A 25,385-nucleotide genomic window follows, 5' to 3' on the forward strand; every position below is an offset into this window, starting at 1 on the left:
TAAAATATTCAATAAGCCATGCTGTAAACAGATGTGCTGTCATTCAGACCTTGTTTTTCCATTTATTGAGCACAGGCAGAGTGGATTTAGCATAATTCTTAAGGGCCTTGCGATTTTTGGAATGGTAAATAATAATTGGCTTCAACCTAAAGTCACCAGCTGCATTAGCCTTTAAAGAGAGAGTAATTCTATCCATAAAAGCTTTGAAGCAGGCATTGACATCTTCTCTCTAGGTATGAAAGTCTTAGATGACATCTTCTTCTAACATAAGGTGGTTTAGTCTCCATTGAAAATCTGTTATTTAGTGTAGTCACTTTCATCAATAATCTTAGTTAGATATTTTGGATAATTTGCTGCAGCTTCTCCATTAGAACCTGCTGCCTCACTTTTATATTATAGAGATGGCTTCTTTCCTTAAACCTCATGAACCAACCTCTGCTAGCTCTACAGCTTCCTTACCTTTCTCAGCCTTTATAGAATTGAAGTGAATTAGAACCTTGTTCTGGATTAGGCTTTTGCTTAAGGGAATGTTATAGCTGGTTTGATCTTCTATCCAGACCACTCACTTTGTCCATATCAGCGATAGGGCTGTTTTGCTCTCTTACCATTCATGTGTTCACTGGAGTAGCACTTTTAATTTCCTTCAAGTACTTTTCCTTTGCATCACAACTTTGCTAGCTGTTTGGCACAAGAGGCCTAGCTCTCAGCCTGTCTCAGCTTTCAATGTGCCTTCTTCACTAAGCTTAATCATTTCCAGCTTTTGACTCAAAGTGAGAGATATGTGACTCTTCCTGGCACTTGAACATTTAGAGGTCATTGTAGGATTATTAATTGGCCTAATTTCAATATTGTTGTGTGTCTGGGAGTAGGGAGGTCCAAGGAGAAGGAGAGAGATGGGGAACAGTCAGTAGGTGGAGCAAACAGAACATACTCAACATTTTTCAAATAAGTTCGTCATCTTCTATGGGCATGGTTCACAGTGTCCCTAAACAATTAAATAGTAACATTAAAGATCACTGATAACAGATCACCATAATAGATATAATAAAAATAAAAAAGTTTTAAATATTGTAAGAATTACAAAATGTGACACAGAGACATGAAGTAAGCACAGATCACTGGGAAAATGGCACCAACGACTTGCTCTATGCAAGGTTTCCAGAAATCGTCCATTTGTAAAACGCACAGTATCTATGAAGGACAATAAAGCAAAGTACAATGAAATGAGGTGTGCCTGCACTAACTTACATTCCCACTAGTAGTGTGCCAAGTTTCCCTCTTGTCCATACTCTTGACAATATCATCTCATCATGTTGATAGTAGCCATCATAAGAGGTATAAGATGTTTCTCATAGTGGTTTTGATTTGCATTTCCCTGATGATTAGTGATGTTGAGCATACTCTCATATACCTATTATTTGAATGTTTTATGTGGTAAAACATCTATTCAGGTTCTTTGCCTATTTTTTAGTTATTTGTTCTTTGGTTGTTTTTTTTTCATTTGTTTGTTTTTGCCATTAAGTTGTATGGGTTCCTTATATATTTTAGACATTAACTCCTTATAAGATATGCAGTTTGCAAATACTTTCTCCCAGTCCATAGGATTGTCCTTCCATTCTGTTGATTGTTTCCTTTGTTGTGCAGAAGCATTTTAGTTTGATATAGTTCTACTTGTAAAATTTTACTTTTGTTGCCTGTGCTTTTGATGTCATATCCAAAAAAATTATTGCCAAGACCAATGTCAAAGAGCTTTTCCCTTAGGTTTTCTTCTAGGAGTTTCATAGTTTCAGCTGTAATATTTAAGTCTTTAATCCGTTTCAAGTTATTTTTGCATACTGCATAAGAAAAGGGCCCAATTTCATTTTTTTGCATGTGCATATCCAGTTTTTTTCAACATCATTTATTAAAGAAACCATCTTTTCCCCATTGTACATTCTTGGTGACCTTGTCAAAGATTAGCTGACTCTATATACATATAGGCTTATTTCTGGGCTCTCTCTACTGTTCCACTGTTCTGTGTGTCTGTTTTTATACCAGCACCATACTGGTTTGATTACTACAGTTTTGTAATACAGTTTGAAATCAGACAGTGTGATGCCTCTAGTTCTGTTCCTCTTTCTCAAGATTTCTTTGGCTACCTAGGGTCTTTTGTGATTCCATATGACTTCTGGGATTATTTTTTCTATTTCTGTGAAAAATGCCATTGAAATTTTGATATAAATTGCATCAAATCTATGGATTGCTTTGGGTACTATGGACATTTTAACAATATTAATTCTTCTAATACATTTGTTTTTAATTTTAAAGATCAGAGTTATTAGCAACCCATGACCCACAGTTGGTATAAAGTTGGTTTTGCATATCAAAGTAAATTAATTTAGTTATTTTGTATAAATTACTAAATTGGAGCAAGAAGCCCTTTTCTAGATGCTACAAGCTTTATAAAGGGAAAATACTATTTCTAATATTTGACTTAACATGGCTGCTTTGGTTGAAAAAAAGGATAATATATTAAATATTTAAAATGACCAGATGGTGGATTTGAAGCAACTAAAAACAAACCCAACAAGGTAAACTCACAGGCATAAAATGTAACTCAAAGCATTCGTAGAGTTAAGGCTGTTTTTCTTTAGCATTACGAATCTCTTTATTTGCAATGACTATACCAGAGCTCCAAAGAGGCAATCTTATATATCAAACTGTCATTAAAATATGTGGCTCTTTCCTGCAGTATCATGTTACTACTACACTGAAAATTTTATTTTTCCAGTAATACTAGAGGTAATAATTAGAAGATCTATTATTTCTGGCCAATCATAATAGATACAACAATAATGGACACAACCCAAAGGTTAATTGCTATGCTACAAACACTGCAGCAATTAGCTTTTAGAGCAGGGAGTGACAGGGAATGTATTTCAAGTGAAAGTTAGTTTTTAAATAGAAACTATCCTCTATGTCATGTGGATAGAGTCCCCTAAATTAAGAGAGTGCATGATCAAATTCACAATGTTACTTGGAGGGAGGGAAGCCATGGTAGAGCTTTCAAGGCTTAGGGAAAGAAGTACTTGGGAGAGAACTTCAGGAGGGAAGGGGTTCATGCCACTGGAAGTTCTAACTGCTTCCTCCCAAGTTCCTCTTTCCTTCTGTACTCTTCTATAACCCTGCTCAGCCCAGCCTCCTCCAGCTGGGGTCCCTCCACCGCTGTTTGTTCCTCAAATTACTAATGCCTCAGCAACAGGTCAGTGGTCACAAGCAGGCCTATCACCTAGCATGTGTGCAGCGCTTAAGTAGGACTATAAAGGAGGACACCATGCTATATGTCTACATAGCTAAAATTCATATATCGAACTAACAAACTGCTACTTGAAATATGTTCTATCCTCCTACCTTGAAAAAAATATACCTTTATAAAGACAAAAATGTTTCTAATGTGTAAAGCTATGTTTTAATGAGTAGGCAAAATATCAAAGGCAGATAAATTTGATTTTTATTGCATGTGTTTGCATAGTCTGGGATAGGCTGGAAATGTTTGGGTAAGTAATTAATAAAAACATATACAGTTTACAAATTACATATTTACCCCATGAAATTTACTTTCTTCCCTTCACTTCAGGAAAATCCCTTAATTATATTGTGATAATCGAAATTTTCATATAGCCAGTATTCTATGAATACTAATGCCAAATTATATAACTTTCCTGAATTATTGTAGCTCTTGGGATTTTTCAACTTGATTTTAACTTGGAGAAACTTTCTGCTAAGGCAGTAGCAACTGGAATTATCAATCAAATTCTTAAAGTAATACCTATCTTTAAAAATGAGAAATTAAGTTTTCTACTTTGGCTTGTTACTCTGTCCTAACAACAAACAAAAAATTGGACAAACTGAAAATCAACAACTCTTTCTAGATCTATCAGAGAAGTGAGGACACAGAGCACGCCACTGCCCCCAAAGTTGGAGAGACAAACAGGCAGATACAGAGAATCACAATTTCCTAGAGCAGAAACCCACCGGCAGAAACCTCCAGGGGCACGAGTACAGAGTAGGAAGACCAGAACTGTAACTGATGAATTGCTAGAGGCTCAGCATAGTTAAGACTATGAGTTTAAAACTCCAGGGGGCCAGCCAGGCGTGGTGGCTCATGCCTGTAATTCCAGCACTTTGGAAGGCCTAGGCGAGCACATCACCAGGTCAGGAGATTGAGATCATCCTGGCCAACATGGTGAAACCCCTTTCTATTAAAAATACAAAAATTAGCTGGGTGTGGTGGTAGGTGCCTGTAATCCCAGCTACTTGGGAGGCTGAGACAGGAGAATTGCTTGCACCTAGGAGTCAAGTTGCAGTGAGCCAAGATTGCGCCACTGCACTCCAGCCTAGCAACAAAGCCAGACTCCCTCTCAAAACAAACAAACAAACAAAAAAAACTCGAAGGGGCCTAGTCTTCGGAGGGCACACCCACACTTTTATAAGTTTTACCTGCAGGAGCTCTCCCAGGTTCTCTCAGTGAAAATCAGAGAAAAATCACCTCCTACATCCAATAGGGAGAGGTGAAAAGTAACTATTTTGAAATACGTCAAAATATTCTGTTCTTTTTCAGATTCTGGAGAGGATGTGGAGAAATAGGAACAGTTTTACACCATTGGTGGAAGTGTAAATTAGTTCAACCATTGTGGAAGTCAGTGTGGCGATTCAAGGATCTAGAATCTGAAATACCATTTGACCCGTCAATTCCATTACTGGGTATATACCCAAAGGATTGTAAATTACAGATTAGGTGTAAACACTTGTAAAGAATTTGGCACTATTTGACTTACAGCCAGTGCTCAATTAACGTTAACCATCATTACAACTATTGTCATTCCTATACTGTGAGGACACTATGCCCCTGAAAGATTAGGGTAATTTAATATCTATGATAGAGCTGGTACCCAACACTAGGTTGATTTCTACAGCAATTCAACTTCCTATTACGGTTTTGCATCAATAAAACTGTAGGACCCGCCAGGGTTGGAATCCCACTGCTACCTGAGCATCCAGTTGGTGACCAGACTCTCCGAATTAATAAAAGGATTTGTTGTTGTTTTCAGAGCAGTTGTCCAGGAACCCTTCCGGACCCGGTTAGCGAGATGGGGCTCAGCCTTGTGTCTCGGGGGCCGTAACAGACGGCAAGGTGGAGGCGGCTTCCTGGCCCCACAGCCGGACCGCGGCACCTCGAGTTCTTTCACCGGGGCCGGGTCCTGGCTGGCTGCAGAGTCAGGCCTGGCTGCGCAGCGCAGGCGGAGCCCGGGCGCAGGGCCAGTCCCACCGCCGCTGCCGCCGCCGCGAGCCCGGACCTGCCCGCCCGACCTGGCGGCGCAGTCTCGCGGGATCGCTCAGCTCTCGCTCCCCGTGCGGTTCCCGAGGCGGCTCCAGTCCCCGACGCTCCCCGGAGCCGTCTCAGTTCGCTGTGGGGACGGTGGGTTGGACGGAGACCAGAAGGGAGAGCGGCCTTCGACCGCCGCCCGAGGTGAGGCTCCCACAGCCGGGACCTGGCAGGGACCGGGCGGGTGCCGGAGAAAGCGGGGCGGGCCTCGAGGGGCGCAGCGCGGGGGCGGCTAGGATGAGGCGCGCCAGGAGCCGCAGGTGCTGGGGAGGCGGCGGCGGGACGGCCCGCACTGAGTTTCCTCGGAAGCGGGAACCGGCTCTGAAAGGCGATGCCGGGGCCCCGCGGCGCCGCGCGGGCCAGGGACGCTACTGCTTGGCTCTAGGCCTGGAGCAGGTGCCCTGGTATGGGGCGCAGGCAGACCGGGTACAGACCAGCGTGTGTTGGGGCACGGGTAATTCGTAATCCGGGGCCCACAGCCGTCGCCCTCCCACCGGGACAGATTTTTGCACTTTCCTTTCGACGGTCGCACTACACCCTCCCAGCCAGTGAAAACTGCAACGTCGCTCCTCCGCTGGAGGAATCATAAAAATCTCCGTCTAGTTGGCCTTTTGAAAAACGAGACAACTACATACTCAGAAGACTGCCAGAGTCTTTTATAAGTTTGAGAACTCTTTGGGTCTTAAGGAATTTCCCAGGGCCTTAGTTTTCTTGTGCTTAATAAGACAGGGGCCCTTAGATTGTATGATTATATTAATCCTTTTAAATTTACTCCGAATCACCAGCGTTCTCTTTTTCCTCCATCTTACTCTTGCCATTCCCCCTTTTAACCCTGTGTTCCATACAAGCACCAACCTCCTAGCATCGGTTCCCTAGAAGTGTAGCTTCCTCTGCAAATGATATATTCCATGCCAAGGCAGGTGGGAGATTATCTCGCTAGGACAGAATTTTGCATTGTTTTTCCAGTGTTTGTTACCTGGGATGAAAATCTTAACTCTGCACTTGAGTTTATGACATATGTTCCTGATACACCCTCTTCGTTGTTTTTACAGTAATTGACCCAGGACTCATTTTCAGGAAAACCGCTACCTTCAAAATGGTAAAATAGTGAAATGAGGAATTTAAACATTTTATTTTTGGATGGGTATCTTCTGAGGATGAAAAGAATGATTCATCCAAGCCATGTGGTAAAATCAGGAATTTGAAGAAAATGGAAATGTTTACATTTTGGTTGACGTGTATTTTTCTACCCCTCGTAAGAGGGCACAGTCTCTTCACCTGTGAACCAATTACTGTTCCCAGGTGTATGGAAATGGCCTACAACATGACATTTTTCCCTAATCTCCTGGGTCATTATGACCAGAGTATTGCCGCGGTGGAAATGAAGGTGAGTACTGCTTCATACTTTATTGAAAAGTAGTTTATGCTCTGTTCTACAGTAGACTAGTAATGTGACTTATTTTTAAACAGAGCCGATTTCTTCAAGTTGTGTACAAGTCATGTTTTGGAAAGTCCTTTTGAAAATTAAATTCCTCTACTGACTTATGTTTTTTGCTGTTTAGTAGATTCGCTTAAATAGGGTTCATTTTATATAATGAAGGATGGTTACAGATGATTTCTAAATACCTTGTACCTGGAAAATATTTTCCTGAATCAAGTATGAGATAGGTCCTCTAGAAATGTGAATTCTGAATTTTTTTCTAATTCACTGAACATGTAATCTTTATTGCCTGGACGAAAAGTGAAGGAATCTACATGTTTTTAAAAGTAGTCATAAAATTCACTTGGTACAGTTTTCCAGAAGCAAATAAATTATCAGAATATTTTGTTGCTGTAGACTGTATTTTAAGGCTATTACAAAGTCACTAAAAAGTGACTTTGTTTTCTAAGCCTAGCACTTAAATGTTCTTTAATACTTGTTAAAAGAAACCACTTGTTGAGGGAGGAGTACAGTGACACTAAAGATTGCCTTAGGTGCCACAGTTACCTGTCTCTGGTTTAGAGATATGCAAATAACTAGTGAGTGTGGGAAGAAAGCTACCTGTACAGACAGGAGACTGTCTTCCCATGAAGATTTGTTAGGTTAAGTCTACTGAAGAAAACTAGACACATGCATTGTTTTTATAGTTTTTTTCTCCAGAAAAACTGAGAATAGTGAAGGCTTTTTTCCCTCAGATTGTTGTTAAGAGAGGAAATCCCTACAAATTTAATATAGATACTATTTTTAAAATTGATTTCTAATCAATTTGATTTTGCAGCTTTGGAAGTCTTCTATTGTTGTTCAATTGAATAGTTGTCTGACTGCCTCATTGTGGACTCATGTCTGGAATAGGAAAGCTTGTAAATAGTAAGTAGATGTTATTTAAAAGGATAGTACAGATTATATTGTTACAGTTCAGTGGTTTTTTCAGACTGATGCAAGATGTCCTTTTGAACACTGAACAAATGAGGCACTGAGACTTTCATTAATCAGAACCATTTTGATGGTTCAATCTGATTCAAAAATATATATATATAATGGGAACACTGTGAAGCAATAATTACATCTTTCATTCGCTTTTTCTCTGATGATGTGTTCATGTTTTAATAGTGTTCCTAATTTTTTTTAAATCTGATTTCCTTTGTATGTAGTAACTACATATATTTTAAGGTTTTTTGGTTTTTCTTTTAGAGATGGAATCTCACTATGTTGCCCAGGCTGGTCTCCCAAACTCCTAGGCTCAAGTGATCGTCCTGCCTCAGCATCCCAAGGATTACAGGCATGAGGCACTGCATCCGGCGGACCATTTTAAGTTTGAATGCTAACAGTGACCTTATAAATTAATATCATCTAGACTCAAGAGAGATGCATTCTTGCTGTTAAATGCCTGTAATTATTAGATGGTAACAACTAGCTTTGTTCTACACATGTCTTTTCAAAACCAATTGATTTTTACTTTCAAAAAAAAAAAATTGACCCAGGTAGTTTTGTGTCTGGATGTTATCAAGAAGACTTTTTATTCTTACCTCTTTTATGTTATTGCTAACACTACCAACCTCTTCATTATATAATTTTCCACGTATAACCAACCTTTCTCATAGCCTTTGCTAATGACTTTTTTTTCCTATAAATCATACTTCAGTAAGTTTAAGGATACAAAAGAAGAAAGCTATCAAGAAGTCACAATACCAGCATTAACCTAAGTCTACAGAAGAAAGGAAGGGGAAATGAAAAGGCAAAAATAATGTCAACCTGGGCCAGACTTTTAATCCCTATATGTAATTTTTTAGTCTATAGTGTTATATTTTTCCTACTGCCCCATTCCTATTTATCCTTATACTGTAGTATTCTCTTTTAGTTCCTGTATTTGAATGCCCAAAATCCTATAATCTGAGAGTTGTAAGTGACCCTAAAGATCATACAGAGCTTCTTAACCTTTTTTGTGTCATTAACCCCTTCTCAGAATAAGAGAAGTTTCAATATTTAAATAAATAAAATGGGTAGGATTATAAAGGAAACAAATTATATTGAAATATAGCTAAGGTAAGGAACCCCTGAACCCTTTATTATTACAGGTGAAGAAACTGAAACTCAGGGAAGTTATGATTTGTCCAAAGTTTAAGCACTCTGAATTGATAGTCTTCTCTGTCTACGTGGACCATAATGTCATCTTTAACTGGTTGTTTTAGGCCTTGTCCTTATTGGATAAACAAGATAATATTTGTTATGATTTGGAATGCAATGTATAAATTTCAGACTTTGCTACCTCTTTGCACACTTCATTTAGATAAAAATGAAACTGGGTGATTGTTTTACCTCTATTTAGCTCTGTCCCTCTTTCTCCCCCTCTCATAAGTGCCTTGAATACAAAGTCTTGTTAGACCAAAAATAAAATCCCCGTAGCGCACACCTGTAGTCCTGTCTACTCTGGAGTCTTAAGTGGGAGGATCACTTAAGCCCAAGAGTTGGAGGCTTCAGAGAGCTGTGATCATTCCACTGCACTCCAGTCTGGGCCATAGAGTGAGACTTCAACTCAACAAAATAAAATGAAAACAACAACAACAAAAACAAAGCAAAAGTAAATTCCCTAAGCTTCAATCTCTCTAGTGGTGCCACAATGGTTTTATTATAATGCAAATTTGTGCAGTCCACTTTAGGGTTAAAATCCTTTATCACTTTCCCTAAAGCTGGAGAAATAAAGATCTGATTCTAGAGCACCCCAGGCTCTTCACGTGGGACCCTGCCTTCTTGTCCAGTCTCCCATCTTGTACCTCCCCACATTGCACACTCTGCTTCAGCCAACTGACCTGTTTGGAGAATTCAAATCCATATTACTCTCTGTCACCTCTGTATTTTTACACACACTGTATCCTCTGGTGGGCCATCTGTCTACCCACCTTTCTTCACCTGCTCAAGTCCTCCAAGTCTCAGTTAAAGCAGTAACTGTTTTTAGTGAACCTTTCTTTCACCTTTTTCCTGAGCATATTTAATCAGCCCACTCTATACCCTTACAGTACTTAAAATGTACAGTTCTTATACTTATCATGCTGTTTTACAGTGATCTGCATGTCTCTAGATTGTGAATTTGTTGAAGGTAGGGATAGTGTTTTCTTCATCTCTATCGCTAATACCAAGTATAAAGCCTCTGAGCATGGTAGAGGCTCCATAAAAGCTAAATGAGGAAAAAGGTAGTATTTTATGTCCCAATAAGTCAGCAAAGAGGATCTTCCCTCCCAATCTTTACCTTCCACTTCTATCATCTACAGTGTCAAAATGAAAGATATACTAATATTTTTAGGTGGTTTATGTATCATTCTTTTTCATTCTGTCTGAGCCTAGCTAATGAAATACATCAGTTGACATCCTCTATTTTGTTTCCCGCATTAGCTCTACATATATTCATCAGAATTTATTTAAAGAATTTGATTTTTAACAATTTCTAGTTATTTATATGAAGTGAAGGAATTCAACTTTTGATTGGACCTCTGGATTATAAACTATATGAGTCTTTTTTTTTCTAACATTGTACTTTATTTAGTCTTTAATTGTATAGTCCAATCGAGTACTAAATTATAGCTGGATATAACTTGGCTCTTACTAGAAATGTGTTTTATAGCTTCTCTAAAGATTGGATTGGGTTTTACACCTCCAACCCAATTGCCTTCAGTTTCTGCTGGTCCCTGTTGAATTTCCAGGGTTCACTGTGAATTAGTTTTAGGATGAGGGGCTGAAGAATTGCCCGATGGCTATGGCAACGAATTGTACTCTCTTAGCCACCAAGAATTCCGTATAACTCAAGAGATCTATCTCATTCCTTTTTTTGTTCCTAGTTTTCATTTTGTGACAGCTAGCCTGTTTTACAGAATTTAAGCCTTTATGGTCATTTTTAATCTGTGATTGTATGAGATGGCTTAGAGCAATGGTTCTTAAACTTTATTTCTTAGACCAGCAACTTGTGAGCTTGTTGGAAATGCAAGTTCACAGACTTCTATCCCAATCTACTGAATCATGATCTCTGAAGATGGAGCCCAGCTGTGGTTTCACAGGCTGTTCAGGTGTTTCTTATAAGTGTTAAAGTTCAAGACCCACTGGTTTAGAAGTTTGGATTGCAAATTTTTACTGTAAAAGACCAAATTATTTTGGCTTTGCAGACCATAGAGTCTGTCACAGCTATTCAGCTTTGAAACTGTGGCACAGAACCAGTCACAGACAATATGCCAACAAATGAGTGTGGCTGTGCTTCAATAAAACTTTATTTACAAAAACAGGCAGTGGGCTATATTTGGTCCAATGGCTACAGTTTGCTGAACCTTGGTTTAAAGTACTTGAAAATGTTTTAAGGATAGTTTGGAATGTAATAAGTGAACATTATTGTGCATTCTTATGTTAATACATTACCTGAGTTATATGTTACTTACTTTCCACATAAATTTTTTAAAGTAAAATTTATCACAAACCAAAGAATCTGACTAGGATATCTTGGTTCTTTAGTTTTGTTTCAGAGGTTGCTTAAAATAAGGGACTTCAGTCTTTATTTTATTATGTGAACCTGAAATCATTTGTATTACAAAGAGTTAATTTACAATTCTGCATAGTAACTGGCCTTTGTAATGAAAAGGATGTACAGTCTAACTCTCTCAAGTGGAAAAACAAATGGCTGCTGGTTTTCCATTGTGTTCCTTTTGTTTCATATCTAGAGCATTGTTTCACAAATTGTGAGGTTGAGGTCCCTTGAGAGACTGATTTCATCCAGAAAGAGCTGAGACTGATCTAGGGTAAATGGAAACAGGAATGTTGTATTTTTCTATTTCAATTGCCTTGATTGAGGTCTAGGCAAAAGCCAGGTCACGTATTATGTTTGGAACAGCAAGTGGTCATTCCCCTTTTAAACAGTCTAAAGGGAAGTGAGCCAAAAAAAAAAAAAAAGCCTTTACTTTCCACCTGTTAATATGTACTATTAGAATGTCTCTATTCAGTTAAACTGGATACACAGACTTCTAAGGAAAATATGTATTTCTGTTGTATAAGTGGCTTTTATGAGTTTTCATTTTTCTGTTTTTAGAAGAGTCCAGTCCCTTTCTTCTTTTACCTTTCTTCCATCCTCTCTACCTCATATGCTCTTACACAAAGAAAAAAAATGTTTAGTGAGATTAACCTGTTTTTCAGGAAAGACTATCTGAAAATAACTGTAGCTATTCTGAAAGTAAGATATTAATCATATAAAATGAAATACTGAGAAGTGTTCCAAGCCAGTTGTGTGTATGATGACTACTGTTGTGTTTTAAAGGTAGAAACCTTCCTTTGTGATGTTTTGTTGTAGTTGTAGGGACAGTATCTAAACTGCTTCTTTTAAATCTGCAGAACACAGATTTATACACAGGCCTGTATGTGAAGAGAAAGGATATTTCTCCTGGGAGGCTCTGCTGATAGGCACAAGATTTCTAGTCTATTCCCTAGTATTCCATGGAAAAACTCTTGTGATTATTTCCTTTTCCCAATAAGCTGGCATGTAGATCATAAAGCTTTATTACTCTAGGTTATATATTTGTCATATGTTCGTTCATATTCGTTGAATACCTGAATGTGTAGCTTTCCCAGAATTACCATTTTTCAAGTTCTAAGGGTTAACATTAAAAAGGTAATTGATTCTTTGCTAGACTGATTCCTTTGTAGTGTCAGCCAGTTAATATATATGTTTATCTAATTTCCAAAGGAAATCTCTTTTGGAGAAATGATTTAAATTTTCTAATGGTTCCTGGCAACAAATAGTTTAAAAGTAAGTTCTCCATTATGGAAATAGTGCAAATTCCTGTTTTTTATTCAATTGTATTCCAGGATCCCTTTACATTTTTTAAAGAAGCCGATTTGCCTGAGATTGATCGCATTCATGAAAATAAGTATCAAAATTTGCACCACTTTCTTATACGGTAGTCCATTGACATTCTCAAAGAATTTACTCAAGACTTTTGTAACCACTTTATTTGCCCAGTGAGGTGTAATTGAAAATATTTAAGAGTCCCTTTAGACTTTAGTGAGCTTGTTGTTTTGCTAAGCTTCCTCACTTTTTTTCAATCACATTTTAGATTTCTTTCACTCAGTTTTCATCACCCTCACTGTAAATCGATTTTGTTTTTGGTGCCAATTCAGAGCAAGAAATACAGCTTTTCTCACTGCGTGAGAGTTACTGTGTATATCACCATGAGTAGGAGGCACAAATCCTGAGCTTAGGATCAGATGCTTTGCAGTCACTTGGTCTTGTTCACTGGTGATATGGCTTACTTCCGTGTACCAGTGGAATTCTGATTCATGCTTCAGAAAAGTGACAAATGTTTATATATCCCATATTTTCAGTACTCAAGGAGGCAAGGCACTGCCAAGATACTGCCACAGGACCACTCTGCTTAGGCTATGCTTTATATATTTTTAAGAAATCAAACACTTCTTCTTTTGATCCCTCTCAATTAAAATTCTAGCCCAGACTTTCTCTTCAGGATCTTACAGTGCCACCAACCCCAGGCCCATATTATGGTTCCTTCCATTATCATATCATTATAGCATCAGGAGCTAGCTAGTCCTTTCCCTGTATATCTCACTGAGACCAGCTGGTGTTTATTCATTCAACAACTATTTAAATGCCTAAATAAATAAATATTTGAGGGACTGTTCAGGTACTCGACATACAGCAATGCACAAATAGACCTATGTGCCGTCATAGAATTTATATTCTGGTGGAGGAAATGTAAAACAACCTATCTGTTTTGGTCATTGTACTTTCAGTTCTAATTTTTTACAAAGGTTTATTTTCTTAGATTACTTTTTTGCCCTTGTTTACTCATTTCCAAAAAATACTTGTAGACCTATTTTAATATAATTTTGCCCTGATTATTCCTTCATTGATTTTATATAGCTCTTAATTCTTTTAACTCTGAAAAAGGAGCCTCCTTTCCTTGTGTTCTAAGTTTTTTTTTTCTCTTTTGATGTTCTTTCCACCTTAGATAGAGTACCCAGATTGATTAAGCAGAAAAGGAATTGATTATAAGAATAGAAGATAGCTCATAGAAGGAACACACTACAGCTAAGATGCTGGCACAGGTGTGGTCTACTTGGGAACTTATAAACAGGGGATTTCAGTGAGGACAAGTCTTGGATAGAAAGGATCCAGAATACTTAACCTGACACTGGCTAGTTGGATGATCCTGCTGGGACATGATACTGTATTGAGAGCTTAAGTTTGGTTGCTGCTGTGTTTCTGGCAAATGAACTATTCAGCAATAGCCAGATCACCTGAGGAAGGAGAAGTCTATGCTATTGGATCTGGTCTGGGCACTCTTCTGCCACCATGGCCCTTTTGTTCCTGAGCCTGTTAAGCATATACTGGTGTAACTAAAGAAAAGGCTGATTGACATCCACAGAGTAGATTATTTAGTCTACACATTTAAGAGCCCCCTCTGTCTTGAGGCTTTTGGGTTTGCATTCACGTGCAAAAAAATTTTTTGACATTATAGGCCCATTTTGGAGAAGTCCAGTCACATACTGCTTTTCCAGACTCCTAATACCAGTCCTCTAGAACTCTTCCAAGCTCTTGTTGCTTGCAAGTCCCTATGAATCAATGTAACTTCTTACCTGAGACTATCTTTCTACTGATAACATAGACAGTGATTAAAGTTCTGCCTGCTAGGGCCACATCTGAATGGAGTTATAATCCTATAGTAGCTCACTCTTAGCTGGGGCCAGCTTGTGTAAGTCAGGCTGTAATTGTTTCTTCATGAGTCATTTGGTCAGAGGGAACTCTCCTTGAAGCCGTAGGTGTGTTTTAAGGATTGTAATATGGCACAAGCAGGCATTCTGAGAATGCGAGCAATGTGCTACTTTCCCATATCTTTGAGATCTGCTCAGTCACTTGAAGATGGAATGCAATTGGGTACACCTGTCATCACGAGTAGGTGAGTTCAGTAACACTCAGTTCATCAAGAGGTAATTTGGCTTGATGATCTCTAGATGTTCTCTCCTTGTATTTAGTTTCTATGAGGAACTAGTAGCAAAAACCAAGGTCCCTTTTAATTATGTAGGGTTAATCTCATTTGCACTTGTATCTTACCATGGCATCTAGGGTATGTGTCTATGGCCTTATCAGCTTTATGTCTTCCATAAGATAGATTAGTGTGATGTCCTGTGAAGTTGGTAATATGTTTCACTGACAGTTAAATTGAGGCACAGAGCTGAAGAGTTGATGTTCCCCTAAGGCCATAGCTCTTAAACTTTGGTGTGCATCAGAATCATCTGAAGGGCTTATTAAAACACAGATAACTGGCTCCATCCCTGAGTTCCTGAATCAATAGGTCTGGAATGGGATGGAAAAATTCCACAAATTTGTGGGGGATGCTGGTGCTGCTCACTCAGGGCCCACTCTTTGGGAACCACTGCGTAAGGCAAGTTGGCAAAGATGTTCTGCTGTCCCTGCTGGGTGAAAACAAATTGCTTTTGTAGAAGAAAGAATTGGCCGGCTTAGAGAGGCATACAAGGTGCCTGAGCTTTACTGATTTGCTACAGGAAAGAGACCACATCTGGAGAATCACCTTAGCCAATTGAGTTAAGGTGCTTAAGACAATCCACTGGAAAATTAAAATGAGCAGGTGGTAGGAATTGCTACCCCTGAATATGTTTCTAGCGGTGTTGCCAATCCCTGAAAATCCCTTTGGCCTGCAATACTGTTTTTGATTTTCTCTCATGGTAGGGCGGGAGACCTCTAATGGTTTTTGTTTGTCCCCTACCATAATAACATTTATCCAGGAAACAAATATGGTGATTGTGCTTTTAATACAGCTATTTTAACTGTACATACATGGACTTGGAAAATTGCAGTGGGTTGGATTTTGGTCTCACTGAACCCCTGTTAACAGCTGTTTATCATCTTACCCGCAAAAGCCCAGTCTCTGAGGCTAGCACACTGAATCTAGAATCTCTGGGAAATAACCCCCTATCAGTATGTGTTAGCCGCATCTAAAATTGTATTCTTTTCTCCTCAATCTGTAACTCTCAGAAACCAATATAAATTAGCAGTCTTACAACTAGTTTATTGGCCTTTTTTTCAGATTTGATTTTGACTTGATTTTCCCAAGCCATGATGGGATGAAACTCTAGTTACAGGTTGAGACATTGAAGAGTGGTAGGATGGGGCAAGGGGATATTTATTTTCTTCTTACAGAAAGGGTCTGCTTTGAGGGCTGCAGATTCAGAGCACTCTGTGATATCCTGAGCCTTGTCATGTGTCCCTGCTGCAGAACTCTGGGTCTCACTGCTTCCTAGTTACAATATCACCAGGTCTTTTATGTGAATGGGAAGCAAATTAAACTGATGTAATTTAGCCACCTGCAGATCAAACTGTGCTTGGTTTTCATCTCCTTAAGCCTTAAGTCCTTTTAGTCTGTGCGCGTGTGTGTGCGTGTGTGTGCCTGTGTGTGTGTGTGTGTGTGTATGTGTATGTGTTTCCTTTTAGAGACAGGGTCTCACTCTGTTGCCTGGGCTGGAGTACAGTGGCACAATCATAGCTCACTGCAACCTCGAACTCTTAGATTGAAATGAGCCTCAGGCCTCAGCCCTGCAAGTAGCTGGGACTGTAAGGGTGTGTGCATCCACTCCCTGATTTTTTTTTTTTTTTTAAGAGACACGGTCTTGCTATGTTGCCCAGACTGGTCTCAAACTCCTGGCCTAAAGCAATCCTTCCACCTTGGCCTCCCAAAGTGCTGAGATTACAGGTGTGAGCCACCATGCCCAACCTAGTGTTTTGCTCTTCACCTTGAGTCAAAAATTCAAAGATGTCAGTTTGTTATTCTCTTCCTAAACCAAGCAGTACCATTAGAAGCCCTCACCCTACCCCATGATCTAAATAACTCATGCTCTTTATATTATTTTCCGGTTTTCTGGCAGCAGCCACTCGTTTGATCTCCCACAGCTTTGTATTCACTGGGCATATCATTCTAATATGTACAGAGAAGCTAAGCTAAAACCAAGCTAAGTGATTACAAGGATAATTTCATTCACTTTGCCATGGGTTGCCAGATTTCCATCTCTAAATACTAATAGGATGCTCACTGCCTTTGGCCATAGACCAGAAACCCAGTTCTAGAATTCCCCCTGTTTTGCTGAGATCACTTGCAAACCATTCTTTATGGTTTTTTCTATACTAGTCAGTCTACTTGGTTACAAACAACAGAAACCAATTCTCACTACACAGAAAATGGGTGGATATTGGACATCTTGTAAGTTCAATGGGAAGGCAGGAGAAACAGCCAATATCATACTGAATAGGCAAAAACTGGAAGCATTCCCTTTGAAATCTGGCAGCAGACAAGGATGCCCTCTCTCACCACTCCTATTCAATATAGTATTGGAAGTTCTAGCCAGAGCAATTAGGCAAGAAAAAGAAATAAAGGACATTCGGTTAAGGAAAAGAAGAAGTCAAATTGTTCATATTTGCAGATGACATGATCGTATATTTAGAAGACCCCAACATCTCAGCCCAAAACCTCAAGCTGATAAGCAACTTCAGCAAAGTCTCAGGATACGAAATCAATGTGCAGAAATCACAAGCATTCCTATACAACAACAACAAACAAACAGAGAGCCAAATCATAAGTGAGCTCCCATTTACAATTGCTACAAAGAGAGTAAAATACCTAGGAATACAACTAACAAAGGATATAAAAGAGCTCTTCAAGGAGAACTACAAAGCACTGATCAAGAAAATAAGAAAGGACACAAACAGACAGAAAAACATTCCATACTCATGGTTAGGAAGAATCAATATTGTGAAAATGGCCATACTGCCCAAAGTAATTTATAGATTCAATGCTATTCACATTAAGCTACCATTGACCTTCTTCACAGAACTGGAAACCACTTTAAACTTCATATGGAACCAAAAGAGAGCCTGCATAGCCAAGACAATCCTAAGCAAAAAGAACAAAGCTGGAGGCATCACACTACCTGACTTCAAACGATACTACAAGGCTACAGTAATCAAAAACACCATGGTACTAGTACCAAAACAGAGATGTAGACCAGTAGAACAGAACAGAGGTCTTGGAAACAATGCCACACATCTGCAACCATCTGATCTTTGACAAACCTGACAAAAGCCATGGGGAAAGGATTTCCTGTTTAATAAATGGTGTTGGGAAAACTGGCTAGCCATATGCAGGAAGCTGAAACTGGACCCCTTCCTTACACCTTATACAAAAATTAACTCCGGATGGATTAAAGATCTAAACATAAGAACTAACACCATAAAACCCCTAGAAGAAAACCTAGGCAACACCATTTAGTACATAAGCACTGGCAAGGACTTATGACTACAACACCAAAAGCAATGGCAATAAAAGCCAAAATAGACAAATGGGATCTAATTAAGAGCTTCTGCACAGCAAAAGAAACAATTGTTAGAGTGATCTGGCAACCAACAGGATGGGAAAAAAATTTGCAATCTACCTATCTGACAAAGGGCTAATATCTAGAATCTACAAAGAACTAAAGCAGATTTACAAGAAAAAAGTCCATTCAAAAGTGGGCAAAGGATATGAACATACACTTTTCAAAAGAAGACATATATGATACCAACGAACATATGAAAAAATACTCATCATCACTGGTCATTAGAGAAATGCAAATCAAAACCACATTGAAATACCATCTCACGCCATTTAGAATGGCGATAATTAAAAAATCTGTAGACAACAGGTGCTGGAGAGGATGTGAGAACAAGGAACACTTTTACACTGTTGGTGGGAGTGTAAATTAGTTCAACCATTGTGGAAGACACTGTGGCAATTCCTCAAGGATCTAGAAGTAGAAATTCCATTTGACCCAGCAATTACATTACTGGGTATATACCCAAAAGATTATAAATCATTCTATTATAAAGACATGCACACGTGTGTTCATTGTGGTTCTGTTTACAATAGCAAAGACCTGGAACCAACAAATGCCCATCGATGATAGACTGGACAAAGAAAATGTGGCACATATACACCATGGAATACTATGCAGCCATAAAGAATGATGAGTTCATGTCCTTTGTAGAGACATGGATTGATCTAGAAACCATCATTCTCAGCAAACTGACACAAGAACAGAAAACCAAACACCACATGTTTTCACTCATAGGCAGGTGATGAACAATGAGCACACTTGGGCACAGGGAAGCGAAGAACACTCAATGGGCTAGGTGGGGTGGGGAGGGGAAGGAAGGGAGGGGTAACACTGGAAGAAATGCCTGATAGAGGTGGCGGTGGTGGGGTATGAAGACAGCAAACCACCATGGCATATATGTACCTATGTAACAATCCTGCAAGATGCAGGATGTGCACATGTACCCCAGAGCCCAAAGTACAATTAAAAAAAAAAGTTTCTTGGCAAAATGTGCATGTGTGCACACACAGACACTTTGAAAATAATTAACTTAAAGATTTTCTCTCAAGTTCCTTCCAAATCTAAGATACTTTAAATCTGTTCATCTGCAACTGAACATGGAAGTTGGTAGCCCACACTGGATCTGACCTGAGACTTGGTTTTTCTGTGTGTGTGTGTGTGTGTGTGGCATCGGGGGTGGGGTGGGGTTTCTGTTTCAAATGTGTAGATTAAAGTGCCAAAATCTAAAATTTGGGAAATTGCACATAAAATCTAGGATCTGTTTTCTTGGGAGAAATGGATATACCTGACAATTCTGTGCCTTCATTTCCAAATAATAGTCTGCTAGAGTTGAGTAGCAGCTGCTTCCCAAATATTCCCTGTCGTCTTACAGGCCTTTGAGTTTACTTGGCCTCTGAAGGAATCTTGAGTTTTCAGCATTCAGTGTTTATCCTATATACAGTGCAGGAACATCAGCATTATTGGATTAGCCAACTTTGTCACTGTAGAATAATTAAATTAGGGAAGAGACTTGCATTTTCCTTGTAAGAAAATTGTTTTAGTATAGCAAAAGTACATGTATTGTATTTATTTTGCCTGTCCTGGAACGAGATAATTACTTTTTAAGTGCTGACCACCAGTTAACCATGGCTTCTGAGTTAGAAGAACTAAATAAACACAGTGTGTTTTAATTCTTTCTACCAAAGGATCTGATTACCAGATAGTAAAAAAATTTAGAAACTAGGCTTTTTTGGGACAGTAAACAAAGAGTAAACACTACTAGTTGTCTGCAGCTCCCCTTCTCCCACCTCAGGCTCAGAGGAAGATGTGCACACCATCTGGACACTCTCTCTTTCTCATGATGGAGGAAACTGAAAAATGTACCATGTTGTTTGTACTCCAGGTTCCTGTGAAGTAGCAAAGGATCCGATCTCAGAGCATCATTCAAATGGAAGCAATAACATATGTCAACCGTGGCACCCCCATCTCTGCTCAGTCACTTTGCCCCATCAGGACAGGGGAACTTCCCACTGTCCAACATCCTCCATAGCTATTGTCCTCTAATTGTTGGGTGTGGTTATGTATGTGCCCTTTAAGTTAGCCTTGTTAATTGTAGTCTGTAATCCAAGCTTATATTTACGCATTAATTTTTGTCTGCTTGACCATTCATTTACTAAAGAAGAGGTGTTGAAATTTCTCATGATCATGGAATTGTTCTTTTCTCCTTATAGTTTTATTGCTTTTTGTTTATATGTTTTAAGGCTATTTTATAAGGTGTGTACAGTGCTCAGCAATGCATTTTAAAGTGTATTTGTTGCACTTTATCCAGAACCTGAATGTTTTATAACAGGAGATGTTTAATTGACCATACTGATGAAAGAAGTTGGCATTTCTTCTTTTTACCTTTCAGAAATTTCTCAAAGCTTATAGTTTCTTGAGGAGTCTTTTCCTTGTTTTTTTAATGCAACTATGGATTTTATTTTTTATCTTTAAACCTTTTCTGTCATTTCAATGGCATTTCGAGAGGAAGAAGATGCTAATACATAGATTCAGTACATTTCCCTTGAATCAGAATTTTCATCTTCTCTCACTCTGCATGTTCTCTTTAGGTAATTTCAGTTTATAATTTCAATTACCATTTTCATACTGATGACTTTTAAATCCATATCCTCAACTTAAAGTCTCATTCCTGCATAGCTTTATTTATGTAACTACCTGCTAGTAGATATTTCACACTCAAATGTCCCATGGGCACTTCAGACTGTCCATCAATTGGTAAAAGGTTAAGAAAATTATGGTACAGCCATACAGTAGAATATTACTCGGCAATTAAAAGGAAATACTGACGCATCTAACAACATGACTGAATCTCAAAATAATGATGCCGAGTGAAAGAAGCCAGACAAAAAAGAAAACAGACTATATGACTCCACTTATGTAAAATTATAGAAAATACCACTCCACAGTGACAGAAGGCAGGTCAGTGGTTGTCAAGCGTGAGAGTTACTGAGGGGTTGAGGAGGATGAAAGAGTGGGAGGGATGACAAGGGACCTAGAGGAAACTTCTGGTGGTGGTGAGGGATACATTTATTACCTTGATTGTGATAATCATTTCAAAACTTATCAAATTGTACACTTTATAAACTTGTTCAGTTTATCATGCATCAGCTATACCTTAATAAAGCTGGAAAAGAAAACCCTCAATACTAAAAGGCTTTGATCAGAAAAACGATAGTTCTTGCCTACTTTCACCAACATTCCAGTCATGCCCTTGAGAGGGAGCCTCTGAACTCCTTTAGGTGTTCCTCTGGTATGTAGGCCACATTCTAACTAATGGGTTTACTCTGTTGGTTATTGATTAATCAATTTAGAACTTCAGGCCATTTCTGTTTGTTCTTTCCTATTAGGGTAGTTGATAATTCATTTATCTTACCCTACCACTTTTACTTCTCCTCTTAATACCGTTTTTGATTAAATGAATAGTGCTAACATCACTAGAAATATTAAATATTGTGCACTGCTGAGTCAGGTAGTGTATTTTAAGTACATTTTTTAGTACCCTCCCAACAATTAATGCAGTAGTTGTATTTGCTTTGTTTTTTAATGTAACAATGCCTAACTGTTTTTAGATATCTTAACAAACTTGTCAGACCCTAGCAGCAATTTTCCTAGTGTTCAAAATAACATATAATCTGTCAATCTCAATCCCCCTTCCTTTCCTTTGGAGACCTTTCTTCTTCAGCCGTCTGTCCTTCTGTCAGATGTGCTCTGATTGCTTCTGGACTAGATTTGTAGTTGTCACACGGAGAATTTTTCTTGTCATTCTTCAGTGTTGAATCAGCTAATTCCTGGGTCCCATATTATTTTCCTTCCTGGTTTATTCATATATTCCTTCAGTTTGTTTCAGGAATATTACATCTTCTAGTTGCTTGCTAAACAGGGATGCTTGAAAGTTTACATTTTGTATTCCTTACAGCACCAAAAATGTCAATAGTTTGCCCTCTAAATGTTTGGGTAGGTCTAGAATTCTAGGTTGAGATGCATTTTTCTTTAGAATTTTATAGTTATTTTTTTCATTTTCTTCTAGCTTCTGATATTATCAAATATTCACAATGTAATTTAATTACATGTATCCTGTTTTTCCCCCTTCTGGCAACGTTTGTGATCGTCTCCTTGTCTTGATGCTCTGAAATGTTTTATTGATATGCTTTGTCATTGTTCATTTATTGTTTTGGAGAATTGTGCATTTACTCTGTAAATATAGAGAAATGACTGTGTAGCAGACACCGTTTTAGGCACTGGAGATAGAGCAGTGAACAAAGTAGACAAAATCGTTTCCCTCTTAGAATTTCAGTGAGGGGAACAGCAAATGCAAAGACCCCGAGGCAGAAATACATATGGAACGATGAGAAGCAAAAATCCAGTTTAGTGGCAATGGAGTTAATGAGAAAAGTGATCAGAAATGAAACTGGAGACATAGTGGGGAACCAGGAAATTTAAGGGCTCATAGGAACTGGAAAGGACTTTGGAATTTATTTTATTGGAGTCTTTGAACAAGGATAAACTTACATTTTAAAGAATCACATTGGTTGGAAATTTGACTGTAAGATTAGCAAGAGTGGGAAGTAGTGAGACCTGCTAGGAGGCCATTTTAGTAGTTGAAAGATAATAGTGGCTTAGACTGGGTGGTAATAGTGAGAAATGGTCAGATATGGAATATACTTTAAAGGGAGAGCCAACAGGATTTGCTGATGGGTTGGAGATGAGGTGAAAGAAGAGAGGAGTAAAGAACGAGTTGTAAGATTCTTGGCCTGAGCAACTTGGTGAATGATGACATTATTTACTGAGATGGGGAAGACTTAGGGAGTGTTTGGGAGGCAGAGATACAGTGGGATTGAGTTGTATTTTGCATACTTTGGGTTCGTGATGCCCATTAACAGCCAAATGGAGTTGTCCTGGAGCAGATGCTCATTCAAATCTAGAGTTCACAGTAGAGATGGGGGCTGGATGAGTTTCCTTTGATTAGTCAGTAGAGATAGAGAAGAGATCTTGGGGAATGAGCTCTGGAGCATTTCAATGATGGTAATTGGGAATTGGAAGAGGATCAGAAGAGGAACAGCCAATGAGACGGCTAGAAACCCAAGAGAATTCATGTCCTAGAAGACAAGTGCAAAAGGGGCCTCAAGAGGAAGCTAGGAGCCACTCTGTCGATTGCTGTTAAGAGTTGAGTAGAAGGAACATTCAGAATTTACCAGCAGATTTGACAATGTGGAGTTTGTTGGTGACACTGACAAGTGATTTCACTGGAATAATCCATGTCTTCTTGAAAAATATATGATTGAATAAAAAATAGTTATATTCCATTATGTATGGAAAGTTCATAAGTCTGATAGAGACTTAAAGATTCTTTTGGAGTATAAGTGAAAAAGTATATACTTTAAACAGTAAATATATTAATTGTATTCATTTGTTATTAAAATGTGTTCTAATTGTATCTTTCTGTCTTTAATAGCATTTTCTTCCCCTTGCAAAACTGAAATGTTCGCCAAATGTTGAAACTTTCCTCTGCAAAGCATTTGTACCAACCTGCACAGAGCAAATTCATGTGGTTCCACCTTGTCGTAAACTTTGTGAGAAAGTATATTCTGACTGCAAAAAATTAATTGACACTTTTGGAATCCGATGGCCTGAGGAGCTTGAATGTGACAGGTAAAGTATGTTTTTCATGGAAAGCTACTAATGGTATTTTACTGCTGGTATTAGCTCTCTGGGATGTCAGTTACAGACTTTCATTATTTAATTCCATAAATGTTTATTGCACACTTAATATATGCGAGGCACTATGGTGCTAAGTGTTGTGGACACAAAGGTGAGCAAAAAACAGATTTGTTTCTTCCTTTCAGGGAACTTACAGTGAGGTGAGAGGGACAGACAGTAATCAAATAACTATGCAAATAAGTGCAAAATTATGACTGTGATAGATACAACAAAGGAAAGGTAGATAGTTCTTTGAAAATATATAACGATACCTTTGACCTAAACTGGGGAAAAGGGAAGGAAATAACTGTTGAGTTAAAGTATGAAAGGTAAGGGTAAGACAGAGGGAAATAGGCAATGAGAGAAGAGAAAAGCATTTTGGGCAGTGGGAAAAGCTTATTCAGAGGCCCTGAACAGGGAGTGAGGGAGCAACGCACACAGAGGGAATTCAAAAGCTAGTGTAGCTGGAGTGATGAGAGTAAGAAAGAACATGGTGTAAGAAAAGGAAGGAGAGAGAAGCAGCATTCAGACCATCCCGGGCCCATCTTGCATCTTGCATATTTTTATGCTGAAAGCAGAGAAGGTCTTCAATATTTTAATATAGAGATGGGAAGCATGACCCTGTGAGCTTCTGTGTAGAGCATGGCACCTGTGTCAGTCTCCTTAGGGTAGGGCAGCAGTCTGTGGCAGTTCCTGTTAGGAATCCAGGACACTTTCATCCTGCAACTCTGTCAGCCAGGTGGATGGGAGAGAGAGAAGGTAGAGAACTCACGCCTTTTCTTGAGTGCCTCAGATGTGTTATACCCTTTCCACATATATTCATGTTGGCAATATGTCAGTCTTGTGGTTACACAGAAACAAATAGGGAAAATGTTAAATGTGTGTCCTGAAGGAAAAAAGTATTCAAGGCAGAGGACATGTCAGGTGCTGCCAGTCAAAAAGAACATTACCTTATGCTATTTCACTAGAGTGATTGGGGCAAAGGACAGATTGCAGTAGGTGAAAGAGCGAGGGGAAAGTGAAGCCAGAAACAGAGAGAGTTCTTAGGGAAGTTTGCTATAAAAGAGGAAAGTTTATAAGTTTAATGGGAAAGAACTGACTATTTTAAGAACTACTAGGAAAAAGGAAGAGGCAAGCATATATGGGGTAGAAGAGGTCATCAATAGTGGTTTTCTAAGAAAGAGGTAGGATCCCAAGTATAGATGACATTTTGACCATGGATGGGAGGAGCATCCATTGTAACAGAAGGAAAAGATAGGATGGCTATGGATATAGGTAGGTTTGTGTGTTTGGTAAGAGTTGTTGCAAGAATTTCTTTCTGATGGTTTCTGTTTCCATTGTGACATAGTAAGAGGCAACGAGATCCTCTGTTGTGAG

At 38.7% G+C, this 25,385-nt stretch overlaps 1 protein-coding gene and 1 non-coding gene across 2 annotated transcripts in view; both read left to right on the forward strand.

The window, feature by feature from the left end:
* Window positions 1–5,373: 5,373 nt before the first annotated feature.
* FZD6 (frizzled class receptor 6) overlaps window positions 5,374–25,385 on the forward strand; it is a 32,047-nt gene continuing 12,035 nt past the window's right edge. The window contains exons 1-3 of the mRNA XM_012474995.2: window positions 5,374–5,509; window positions 6,418–6,752; window positions 23,764–23,960. Of these exons, the coding sequence (XP_012330418.1) occupies window positions 6,576–6,752; window positions 23,764–23,960 (374 nt within the window). The 5' untranslated portion in view covers window positions 5,374–5,509; window positions 6,418–6,575. The remainder of the gene's footprint in view (window positions 5,510–6,417; window positions 6,753–23,763; window positions 23,961–25,385) is intronic.
* On the forward strand, window positions 15,063–15,105 carry LOC135278195 (small nucleolar RNA ZL63). Its single transcript, XR_010345744.1, has one exon. It is a non-coding gene; the product is annotated as a small nucleolar RNA ZL63 (small nucleolar RNA).

The sequence above is a fragment of the Aotus nancymaae genome, unplaced genomic scaffold (assembly GCF_030222135.1).
Source record: "Aotus nancymaae isolate 86718 unplaced genomic scaffold, 86718_ANA_hifiasm-v0.15.2.pri h1tg000036l, whole genome shotgun sequence".
NCBI classification, from domain to species: domain Eukaryota; kingdom Metazoa; phylum Chordata; class Mammalia; order Primates; family Aotidae; genus Aotus; species Aotus nancymaae.